This window comes from Manis pentadactyla, chromosome 3 (assembly GCF_030020395.1).
Source record: "Manis pentadactyla isolate mManPen7 chromosome 3, mManPen7.hap1, whole genome shotgun sequence".
NCBI classification, from domain to species: Eukaryota; Metazoa; Chordata; class Mammalia; order Pholidota; family Manidae; genus Manis; species Manis pentadactyla.
The window spans coordinates 221,786,469-221,798,685 of record NC_080021.1 but is presented as its reverse complement, the minus strand read 5'-3'; the positions used below and the strand labels follow the sequence as shown (position 1 = coordinate 221,798,685).

Below are 12,217 nucleotides of genomic sequence, written 5' to 3'. Positions count from 1 at the left end.
CCTGGGCAGAGGCGCTGGCCCTGTCCTGGGGCTGCCTGTCTGCTCTTGGCTGGGACAAGGCGTTCAGTGGAGAGACAGGTCTCACTCCTATTTCCAGAGTCAGTGGCCCCGACCCAGACTTTGTCGCTCTCCTGAAAATGCTCCACTCTCAGGGGCCGGCTTCCTGGGTTATACCCAGGAGGCTGAGGACCCTGGACTGTCTCTGCTAATAAGGACCTACAGTCACCTTGGGGGTGGCTCACAGGCAGGAAGCTGGAGCCAGGGGCGTGAGGCTGGTTTTATACTACGCCTCGGAGATGAGGGTAAGTCAGTGGGCACAGATCAGAAAAAAGGCAGAAGCGGACCTCAGTGTGGGACCTGGAGGGCGCGCATGTTTGTGCGCAGCCCCCTCCCCTGCTGGAGCTGGGGAGGGTATCTCTGCGGCAGACAGGACGTCCAAGAAACGCCCATGCTGTCTCAGCTCTGTGAGCCCTGAGGGGGTGAGCCAGTCCCCACGTGAAGACAGACACAGGGAGAGAATGGGGACTTTGTTTATAGTACCAGGAAATCTTTCACACAAGACAGTAAAACAGAGCAAGGGGAGGGGCTGCCAAGGGCCAGGCCTCCTCAGGGGGTCTCCACTTTTGAACCACATGTTCAGGTGGGTCCGGAGGGGCCCAAACTGTGATAACGCAGTCAGCATCCATCCAGCTCAAAGCAATTTTCTCAGGCAGCTGGCACAGACAAGGAGATTTCCCAGAGATACTGGGGGAAAATAAAGGGCAAGGAAGAAGGGATGGAAGACAGACGAGGCAAGGGAGGCACTGTTCATACAAATCAATGCACAAATGGAGAGCTCACTGGGTCACTTGCCACTTTTTGTTGAGACTCAAGTTCCCACCCCGCCTCCCAGGCTTCTTTCTCCGGCTCCAGTAGGCTCTTAGGAGAAGGGTGGGGGTGGCGACAGACAGACAGACAGCCCTAGAGAGCCATGAGGACAGATGGTGACAGAGCCAGAGGCGCCCAGCAGCGTGACGGGCTGAGCATAGAGGGGCAGCACCCAGGGTGGGGGCTGCCAGGCACCACCATGCAGACTGCATGCGGGACAGCAGAGCCAGCCTCCCAGTGGCTATGCAGTCCCCTCTGGCCTCAGCCCATCCCACAGAGGTGTGCAGCCTGCCTACCCTCCTAGAGCCCATAGTTCCTGTTGCACGGCCCAACAGCTACACCTACTTCAGAGCCAGGCTTGCCCTTATTGCCACCTACCTGAGTCAGGAAAGGTGCCTCACACACCCCCTCAATGTGGTAGCTGGCCCACCATGAGGGCACCCTGGCCCCTAGCTCCTCTGAACCCCAGCTTCCTCATCCACAAGAGGACATCATGCACAGGTGGAAGTTCAAGGCACACAGCACTGTGAAGCAATGCCCCCCAGAGGTGGCTAACTGGCTCCAGATCAAGACTGGCACCCCCTGTCCCCCTCCCCCCATACCAAGAGCCTCCCTGCCTCTTGTCAAGGTCTCCGGAAGCAGCAGAGCCAGGGCCCCCCTTATGCTGGGCCAGCACGCTCTGGGGCCGAAGCCCGGCAGTGCACTGGGCAGACTTGCTCTCCTGCTCGGCTTCCGTGCTCACAGGGATAATGATAGAGACAGAGCTATGCGCAGTGCCGCACCCACCTGTGAGGCGTGTCAGGCGATGAGGAAGATGCAAACAGACGCCTTCCTGCCCAGGAGGGCAGAGAGGGGCTGTGCAGAGCTCATCACCTGGTGTTCCTGCAGCACCCAAATGGCATTTTCTGAAAACTCAAGGTTCTCTGCTCCAATCATGAAAAAACCTTTGTCACAAATACTCATTCTGTAACAGCTATCTTAAATATGTGCTGCTTTATATTGATTTCCAGCCAATAGCCTCAGTTCAGTCTGTTCCTGGTATGTCTGCTCTCCTCTCAAATATTCCTAAAGACCTGGAAGGAAGCCCCGGGTCTTGCCACCTTCCTTCCAAACTGGAGACCAAGGGGGCACATGTGAATCAGCGATGCCTGGATGGAGCCCTGAGCTCCACTGTCTGCCAGGGCAGACTACCTCTCCCACTCAGTCAGCCTCATGCAACCTTTTCTGAGTCATGCAGACAGAATGTCCACCCCCTTCCAGCCCTGTGCCCCAGGTGGGACCCCACATAGAAGCATCTATACAGGAAGGACACGGCAGGGGAGCCAAACCTTGGCTGTCGTGAGGCAGTGCAACAGGAACCATGGACTCCGCAGGGGTCAAGTCCAAATCCCACCTCGCCAAACTAACCCGGTTCCAAGCCAGTCCCACAGGAAAACTGTCTAGGCACATACGTGCCTCTCACTTGGAAGCCCCCACTTCCTTACTCTGCCCAAGGCCAGTTCTCACAATCATATGGTCCTTGGACGGCCCTCAGAAGCCCCTGCTGGAACCCAGGAGCTGGGCAGAGTGCACAAGAGGCCAGAGGGGACAGGTGCAGCCAGACATGACTGCACACCTCTGGGAGGCAGGGGCGAGAAGTCACAGGAGACACAAGGAAGAGGGCGGAGCGAGGAGTCAAGGACTGTGTAAAGTCATGGAACCAACCGTTTCCTGTATGTGATGTTTTCATGGATGGATATTTGCATATTATTTACAAATTGGGATGTTTGAGCAGCAGATATGCAACACACAGACGGAGACATGGTTTTCGCATTGTATGTTGTTGGATGGCGTGAGTCAGCAGGTAGATTAAGGTGAATCAAGAACAAAAACAGAAAACAAAAGAGAAAATGAGTCATCAACACAAGCAAAAACTCAAACTCTGAACACTTCTCTGGAAAATTTTAGGATTTTGTCAAACTTTGCATATTTTGCTTGAAATGTATCAAATCAAAACATTACTTTTGAAATCTGTAGGTTATGCAGTATGGCATTATTTGCATTCCTGTTTGTAATGCAAATCCAAAGATGACTCACAGACACTTATTTTTTATCTCCAGGCAAAGAAATCAATGTCAGTTATATGGTCGCTTTCTACACGACCCTGGTTAATATTATTGCTCTCTTTTGATTTTAAAGTTGGGGATGGGAACTGACACTCAAATTTTTGCCTAAGGAAAAAAAGTGCATTCACAAAGTAACATATGAAGTGATTGCAAATGGAAAAAAAAGACACCACTAATCCACTGATGGCTTCATCGTTTCTCCTCCAGGCAGAACAGGGTGAAGAACTGAGCTCTGACAGCTGTGTGGCCACGGACAGCTGCACTTCCAGCCTCAACGGCTTCTCAGCCCTCCCACCAGCCCTGCGGGGCACCAAGGGTTGATGGTGGCTACCATGGAGGGCTTGTTTGAAGTAAGGTCTGAAGCAACCACAAGGTGCCCTGGCCTTGAGTGTCCCTCAAGCAGCTGAGGGACAGATGCTGGCCTCTTCTGGCCACCTGCACTACAGGAGATCTCTGCTTTATATTCACAAGCCTCTGTGGGGGAGGTTTCCCTAGAAGACAGCTGTGCACTGGTGCCTGTGACATCAGCCGGGCACCCTGCCTGCTCCCTCTTGATGGCCTCTCATTAGTCCTGCTCTCGCACGGAGCCATACACATGTAGAAACCCCCAGAGGAGCATCCCTGCAGTTGGGAGCTCGAGGTTTGGGTCCCTTTACCAGGGGGAATAAATATGCCTACGCCCAAGGAGGAGGCCTGCAGGAATCAGAAGTGCAGCCAGCTCACACCTCGCCGAAACCATGCTGGGTGAGGAGCACATGGCCAAGGGGATAGCACTCGGGGAACACACAACACCAGCGGACAGTGGAGCAAACCAACCTTGGTTTCTTGGCTAAAATGGCAGCTTTCAGCTTTTCACCTGGATTACTCAGATCATTAACTTTTTAAAACCATGAAACATAGCATATAAATGAAAGAATGTGTATAAATATATGTATATATACACCTTTTAAAGAAAAATAATAAAATATTCATATATTCATCACCCAGCTTAAAAAAACAGAATGTCACTATTAGTTTTGAAGCCATTCCTGACTGTCTCCCTCTCTCCTCTGCAGACGTAGTAACTGCCCTGAATTCTTATTAATAACTGATTTTCTTTACAGGCTTACTACAAACTCTTAAAATGTGTTACGCCTGCCTGTTCTTAACCATTGTAATGAGACGATGCTGTATGACGCCTTCTCAGACTCGTGCAAACTCTTGGTCTGACAGTGAGCAGTTTTGAAAAGCATCCCTATTGATGTGGATGCCATTTTCAGGGTCGTGTGGCACTCGGCTGCATTAATACTACAACCACCGACACGTTCGGCTGCTACCGTGACCAGTGTCGCTGTGAACATTTGCGCAGACACCCCAGGCGTGTGCACCTGGGAGTGAAGGTGCATGTGTTCAGCCTTCTAGGGACCGCCACACTTTCCCAGGGATGTCGTACTGACTGACACCCTAGCAGCAGTGGTTGCGGGTTGCGGGGGTCTGCTAGCTGTCAGCATCTACCTTCAGGCCAGGACGTCACTACAGGGCATTAACATTCTCTGGCCCCCTGTCCTCAGCAGCCTTCAACCAGTGGCAGACAGCAGTCAAAGAAAGACAGTGCAGCTGCCTCGGAGCACCTGAGGCTCAGGACCCCAGTCTGGATCCTGAACAGTAAAGTAACTGACCTGATAACCTGATAGCACTTTCTCAGCTGCCTCACTTCCTGGGCTCGCTTCATTTCTCCCCTGGTATTCCTGAGGTCACCTTTCCGTTTCTCATTTCACAGTCTGCTTCTGGCAAAAACCAACTAAATCAGCTCTGGTCGAGCTGTCTCTACCCAGGCCCTGCTTGACGTTCTCAACCAGCCCGCTGGACTTAGAGTCAGCTCACGCCACTCCACCCCAGAGGGCCCTCCAAATCCTATCTCACACAAAATAAAGGCCAACAGCAACTCAGACGACAAGGCCTTCCCCGTGCCCCTGCCCCGCGTCCGCAGCCCTCGGCTGCTCTTCACACATGGGTTCGGCGCAGGCCCAGGGCCTCCACGAGGGCTGTTCCCCGTCAGGCCTTCCTTGCTTGGCTCCCTCCCAGGCCCAGGCACCGTTACGTGGAAGTCGCCATCTCAATGACATCTTATCTGGACACACTGACAAAGCCCCTCCTGCCCACCATCTCCTGCCCTCCTCTCTGCTTTGCCTTCTCCCTGGTGCCTACCTATCCTTTTCTAACACTGGATGTATTTCTCACTAGAATGAACCTCCAGAAGAGCAGAGATTTCTACCTTTTGTTCCAGCACTTACGATAGCACTTAGAACATGACAGACAATGCATAAATATTTTTAAATATATAAATGAAGGAATGTGATGCAAATATCTTCTCCCTGTTCACGGATTGCCCTTTCCTCTTTTGATGAAAAGAAACATTATTATAGAGGGGAAAAAAAAAACTTTATTTTTTACTTTTCAGTTATGGTTGGTGCTTTAAATATCTTATTTGATAAATCAGTTCCTACCCCGAGTTCTGAAACATAATCCACATTTTCTTCAAAGTTTTAAAGTCTTGCCTCTTTATATTTAAGTCTTTTCATCTGCTTAATAGCTTTGCTTGTGAACTGAGTGAACCGAGATCCACCCCCTGCATCATCAGTCACACTGCCACGGATGGCCGAGCTGTCATGCCCCCTCCCCGCTAAGCGGCAGTGCTGGACGATCTCACATCAAGTCCCCATGTACAAGCGGCTTTGATTCTAGGCTCATGAGGCTTCCCCCCGGCTCACTTGGCGATCTCTGTGCCGACAGTCCGAGGCACTACAGCTTTATGATTAGTCCTGCCCCTGGCAGCAGCGCCTTCTTCTTAAGTATCCTGTTCTGTGGCCCTTGCTCTTTTTTACAAATTTTAGAAGCAGCATGTGAAGTTCCCAAACAAACAAACAAAAACTAAATCATTGGTATTTTTATTGAAATTGCATTGAATCTACAGATCAATTTGGAGAACATTGTCATCTCCAGGAAATGACACTATTTGTTAATTAACATGATATATAACTCTATGCAAGCCTTCTTTAATATCTTTCAATGAAGTTAAGTAATTTTCCACTAAAGCTGACAAAAATTTAATAAAGGTCTTGCACACATCATTTTGGTAGGTTTGTTGTCAGGACTGCTGCTATTACAATAAAATGCAATCAACTGATGTAAGTAACCTCATATTCAGCAACCTTGCTAGACACTCTAATCAGTTTTAGGTTATTCAAGATTTCAATAGATAATAATGTTACCTGAGGACAATGATAGCTTTGTCTTTTCCTGTCTTAATCCTTAGAGGTTCTCTTTCTTTTTCTTGTCCTATTCATTCAACAAGTATTTCCTGAGAACCTAAAGTGTCACACTCTATTCTAAGCCCTGGAATGTAGTGGTGAACAAAGCAGACAAAAATTTCTGTCCTTGTGGAGTTGACAGTCAAGTTATTGAGCTGACTAGGCCTTGAAGTTCAATGCTGAAAAGAAGTAGTGGCTATAGGCATCGTTGCCTTTTTCTGATTTTAAAGAGACTCTTTCCAACTTTTGCCATTATATACGATGTTGCAAAGGATTTTTCGGTAAATGCTCTTCATCAAGTTAATTCCTAGACTGCTTAATTTTTATCATGAATAAAATTTTAATTTTGTTGAATGTCTTCTCTGCACCCATGACAAGATCACCTTAATGGTGTCCTTTGATCTGTTCATGAGAGATGGTAGGGACAGACTTCCTGATGCATAATCCTGGGTTCTTGGGATACACGCCACTGTATTTCCTCCTCTGGTACACTGCTGGATTTGGTTTGCTTACATGTTGTTTAGAGTTTTGCATCTACATTGAAGAGCGCGTGTGGATCATTATCTTCCTTTCTTATAGCCTAGTTCTTGAAAATGTGGCCATCGGGACTGTACTAGTCTCACACAAAAAATTAGGGAATGTTAGCTCTTCTTCTACTCTCTGGAAGAATTTGTTTAGGATTGCAATGCGCTTTCCTTGTCCTTGAGGCAGAAACACAATGCACCACTTCTACAGACCAGTGGCGTGAGCCACACTGGGACATGGACTCCGAGTTAAAGAACAGGTTAGTCATTCACCTCACACCTCCTACTCTTGGTAGGCTTCTTTGGGCTTTGGAGACAGCATTTAACACTTAGAAAACACTGCTGTGACCCACTTATCATGGCACAAAGCTGCTAGGCTTCAGAGGTTTCAGAGCAAGAGAAGGCTTTCCAGCAGAGCCAGGCAACAGGGTCAGCAGCCCTGCCACATGGGCCTAAGATTCACAGATCCCAGGCTGGGGGCATCTGTGGGCAAAGGCACTGCGTGGAGCCCTAGAAACCCCACAGCAAGGGCACAGCAGACACCTAGGGTTCTGGAGCAAGGCCGGGTCATCTGCGGAATGACACTGGAATCACCAATGCAAAGGGCCACTCCTGGCTACTGGGTCCTGGTGGAGACTGTCTGACCATGAGACATCCGTATTCTACACACCACAGCTTTCCTCACAAGTGGTGTGCTTCAGGCCCACCAACAGCTCAGCTGTAATGGGAGTGCCCCGTCTGGGACCAGACCTAAGAACTCCAGAGGACACAGTCCCAGGACAGGTGGTCAGTCCCCCAGGCCTCTCAGCTCCCTGCCCACCCCAGTACATCATGGGATGATCACTAAAATGAGGAGGAAAACGGATCCGGTTTATGGAGGGTTTGGTTCATATATTGGCACAGGCCTCCTAGAGCCCCAAGCAGGGATGGCTTGAAAGACAGCAGCAAGGCAGAGCTTTGGGTGCTGTGCCTGATCAGCCACAGAGGTGGAGAAAGACACTGCCTATCATAAGGACCACAGTATCCTAGGCGAGGGCTCCAGCTTGGTCAGGGCTCTGTAGGGAACGCAGCTTGGGGAGGAGGCATCCTGAGGGACCTCGGGAGTGGGTCCACGTGCAGGTCTCTGCATTAGCATCATTCTTTTCATGTCCACCAGAGGGTACCCTTGGCGCTTAAAAACCGGGTGCACAGCCTGTGTTCACACAGTAGGCCGTGCATGGAGCCTGTGGGGGCCGAGACGAGGCTGTGCCCAGACCCAGTAGCTGGGCTCGCTCTTCCCAAGGCTCATGCAGCTGTGGCCATGTGAGCACCCAGCTCCTGCAAGCAGAGCTCGCCCCTTGGCCTCTTTGAAGAGCCATGCTTACAGCTGTCAACACCAGCCACTCAGGGGCAGGTTACATACATGGGAACCCCTTCGCCTGAAAACGGTCGGGACTTGGCTCCCCTGGGCTCACTCACGTCCCAGCTGGGGGTCTGCCTTTGGTGATGCAGACCTTGGCCTGTAGTGTGATCCGAGACTCATCAACATGGGACCTCACATACCACTGCCTCGGAGGGAGCAGAGGAGGGGGTGCAAGGAGCAGGCAGCTACAGGACGCACTGGCACATCACACTCCACACCACTGGGGAGGTGCCACCTGACAGAACGCTGAAACAGCCTCATAAAGGCATAGATGAAATGCCAGCTTGGTGACATACCTTAAGGGGATGGGGTTCTTCCTACAGGATGAATAGATGGCCATGAGACAGTAGTGGATGCTAAGTGGCAAAAGGCAATGCCCGGGAAACCGGAGGAAGAAGGGGTGGCCCCTCGCCATCACTGCAGCAACCCAGGGTAGACACTGCGCTCCCCATTCCCCAAGTTCAGGTTTGGTGAATCTAGAGGTCCTGGCTCAAGGGGTATGGAGAGCTTCCACTGCGGAACACCAAAAGCCATGGTGGCCCCTGTCACATTGGCCACCTCAGGCCCAAAGACCAGCAGGCAGAGAGCCGTTTGCACACTGGTCACGGTACCTGATGCTGATTATTGTGAAGGGCAGAGCTGCCTCCACATAAGGACAGGGCACATCTGTCTGGAACCAAGCAGCTCACTGGGGCATTCCTCAGCGCCCCTATGACGAGTCTCAACTGTGATGGACTATCACAGCAGCCAGAGCCACAGGGCACGCAGGGGCATGAGCCGCATGGGGTGAGGGCCGGGGTCACCTCACCAGACCAGCAAGCAGAGCAGCAGAAAGTTGTCCGCAGGCCAGGGGACTCCTGGAGGGTGGGGAGGAGACCGGCAGGCTGGCGGGAGCTCTAGCTCCTCTTCCTAGCCTTCTTCTGCCCCAAGTCGTGCCAGCACCCATGTGAAGAGTGAGTGAAGCGAGGTGCAGGCAGAGCTGAGCAGGCCAGGGGTGCAGCAGCTGGCCCTGTTAGGACAGCACCTGGTGTGCCTTCATCACTGCCCCAGGCTGCTCCACCTGCTCAGAGTGGAGGAGGTGTCTGAAAAATGACATCCCCCGGTGCAGGCCTTGGCCGCAGATTAGCCGGTAAAGACTCTGCAGCTCTGAGGTGGGACCAACTCTGTCACAAGAGCCCACGGGGACGAACCACAGGACCCCCAACACTCAGCTCCGGAGGGCGCCGCCCTTCTGGCCCCCCCTCTTCCCCATCACGTGCCGGGACTTCTCCCCACTGGGAACACATCCCAAGAAATGCCTTCCAAGAACCTTCATCTCAGTGTCTACTCCAGAGAATTCAACCCAAGACAAGCAGATGAGATGTTCTTGCCATTTAATTCTAACTTACTGCGCTGTACTCAAAGAATATTGCTTCATTATTGAGATTCTTTAAAATCTGGTGACGCAAGTTTATGTTCCAGCACTTGGTCAGTTTTTAGATACAATCCATATATATTTGGTAAGAATGAGTATCTCCAGCCACATATATATCAAACATGGTGTTTTAAAATATTCTAAAATCTTATTAGTTTCAGTTTATATATTTTTGGTGCCAAGTTGTCAGATACTTACTTACATGTTAGACACACACACATTTAAGGATCTTGTCTTCCTGATCAGTTGTTACCATGGGGCTCCCAGGTGATTCTGAGCCCATCAGCCTGGAAGACCTTTTGGGAACCACTTTCTTATCCAAGAAAAAGCATTTGCTGAGAGAACACCCCACCCGCAAACTCCACCTGTGGAGAGGGCCCTCCAACTGTCCAGGGCTCCTGGGCAACTCTGGCCAGAGAGAGGTGCTAAGTCAGGGTGGGCAGCAGCTGGAGGTAGCACCCTCTAGAAGGAAACCATTTTGGGACCCTGGAGGGGGGACAGGGAACAGTACTTACCGCAATCTCTGTTACTAAAATATCAGTAATACTTCCCAACACAGTGACAAAGTCGAAGACATTCCAGGCATCTCTGAAATAGTTCTGGAGAGAGAAAGAAGGGCAGTCAGTGCTAGTGGTGGGTGAAGGCCCTGTCAAACAAGGATTTGCAAGACGTGGTCCCAAACCCAGAAGGGCACAACGGGAGAGATGGGCCACCCCAGGGATGTCCTTGCGGGACAGCATGAGGCAGTGAAGCAGACACGCCACCAGGCACCTCTAGGCCTGGACAGGTGCACAATTGAGAGCCATGTGTCCAGGGAGGAGTGACCTGGCTCCCTCCGCCTCTAGGAGATGGGTGGGGGGCTCGGGGAATTCTCAGTTTAAACAGAGTCCTGCAGGTCCGCCTACGCAGAGGGAGCCAGACTGCAGAGTCCCAGAGGCTAAGACGGAGCCAAGTCACGTACCAGCACCCCAAAGGCGATGATCTTCAGCACACATTCCATGGAGAACACGGATGTGAACACGATGTTCAGGCACTTCAGCATCAGCTCGTACTCATATGGCGCATCATAGAACTGCCCGGGGAATAAGTGCCATTGGCCAAGGGCTCAGCTGCCCCACGACCCCCACCAGGGACCTCTCCGGCCTCCTGTCAGAGCACAGGGGGCAGACAGAACGAGATGCCCGCCTGGCACAGGGACACCCAGGGGAACAGGCACCCAGCACGGACCAGTCTGCAGGGTGCCCAGCTCCCACACGTTGACAGGAGGAAGGTGGACTCTCTGGCTGGTTTGAGCCGGTCCCGACCCCGCAGCTAGCACCCACCAGCACCGCACAGGCCCCTCACACCTTCATCATCAGCACCACCGTGTTGAGGGCTATCATGGCCATGATGGAGTACTCAAAGGGCGGCGAGACCACGAATGTCCATGTCTTGTACTGGAATGACTGCTTGTTCTGGGGCATGTACCGTGTCAGGGGCTTGGCACTGATGGCGAAGTCAATGCAGGCCCTCTGCCCCGGGAGAAAGGAGCACCAAGAATTCAGGCCAGAGCCCAGGGCACAACACGGCTGCAGCCCCCACCCCACAGGGAGCCCCGAGCACCGTGCAGCCTCTCGCAGCCCCTGCACTGGCCAGAGCCAACCCGACTATGTGCGGCTCCTGGGCAGAAGGAAGCCTGGTGGCCCCTCCTGCATTCCCCACTGGGGGGCCCAGCAGGGCACCCACTGCACACCAGTGCGTGGGGAGGGACGGGGAGCCCACCTCGTTCTTCTCCAGGCTGCATTCGGACATCGCCTTGTCCCCCTGCTCCTGGAAGGTGATGATGATCAGGGCCACAAAGATGTTGACGAAGAAGAAGGGGAAGACTACGAAGTAGACCACATAGAAAATGGACAGCTCCATGCGGTACCCAGGGCTCGGGCCCTGCTCCTCATAGGTGGCGTCCACGGAGTGTTTCAGCACCCTGGGCCGAGAGCAAATGCCAGGTGTCAGAAGAACTGATGAGGACGCAGCCCTGGGACAGTCAGGGCCTGCATCACAGGTGAGCTTCCACACCTGAGCCTAGGGCCCAGCCCCGCCGTCTCTCCCGGAAATGGGCCACCTTCCCGACGAGACCTGAGCTCAGGGTCTGAGACCTCCAAGGCCAGGCCTCCAGGGGCCTGAGGTCCTACTCCCAGAAGCTCTGCCTTGCTCACTCCCAGCTCTCACCTGCTCATACTCACACCTGTTCACACCCAGCCCACCGGCTCATGCCCAGTTTCACCTGCCTTCAGAAAGCCCTGGGCTCAGAGCATCAACCCTACCTTCTGGGCAGGGGGGTGGTTCTTCCAGCGCCAAAGAAAGGCTCCTGCCATCTATCAAGGCACTGAATACACCTTGCTCTGGCTGCCTTTAACTGAACACAGCAGGCTAGCCACAGAGGATGCCAGAGCTCCACAATCCCTCTGGCCTGCAGCCACTCAAAAATGATTTCAGGTCACTATGCCATGTGTTCTTTGGTTTGTCTTCTTTTTCCCAGGCAGCCACTCTTGGAGGGCAGGGCCATGTCTCACCTAGTAGGTACAAGGGCCTACAAGGTATTTGCTGAGCAACTGGAACAAAAATGAATGCAAAGT

The 12,217-nt window shown here is 52.4% G+C and overlaps 1 protein-coding gene across 1 annotated transcript in view; it reads right to left on the bottom strand.

The window, feature by feature from the left end:
* The window catches only part of CACNA1B (calcium voltage-gated channel subunit alpha1 B), a 195,566-nt gene that overhangs the window by 43,791 nt on the left and 139,558 nt on the right, over positions 1-12,217 (bottom strand). Inside the window, exons 28-31 of the mRNA XM_036900695.2 lie at positions 11,364-11,565; positions 10,949-11,113; positions 10,564-10,674; positions 10,118-10,201 (exon numbers count right to left, since the gene is read on the bottom strand). Coding sequence (XP_036756590.2) covers positions 10,118-10,201; positions 10,564-10,674; positions 10,949-11,113; positions 11,364-11,565 — 562 coding nt within the window. The remainder of the gene's footprint in view (positions 1-10,117; positions 10,202-10,563; positions 10,675-10,948; positions 11,114-11,363; positions 11,566-12,217) is intronic.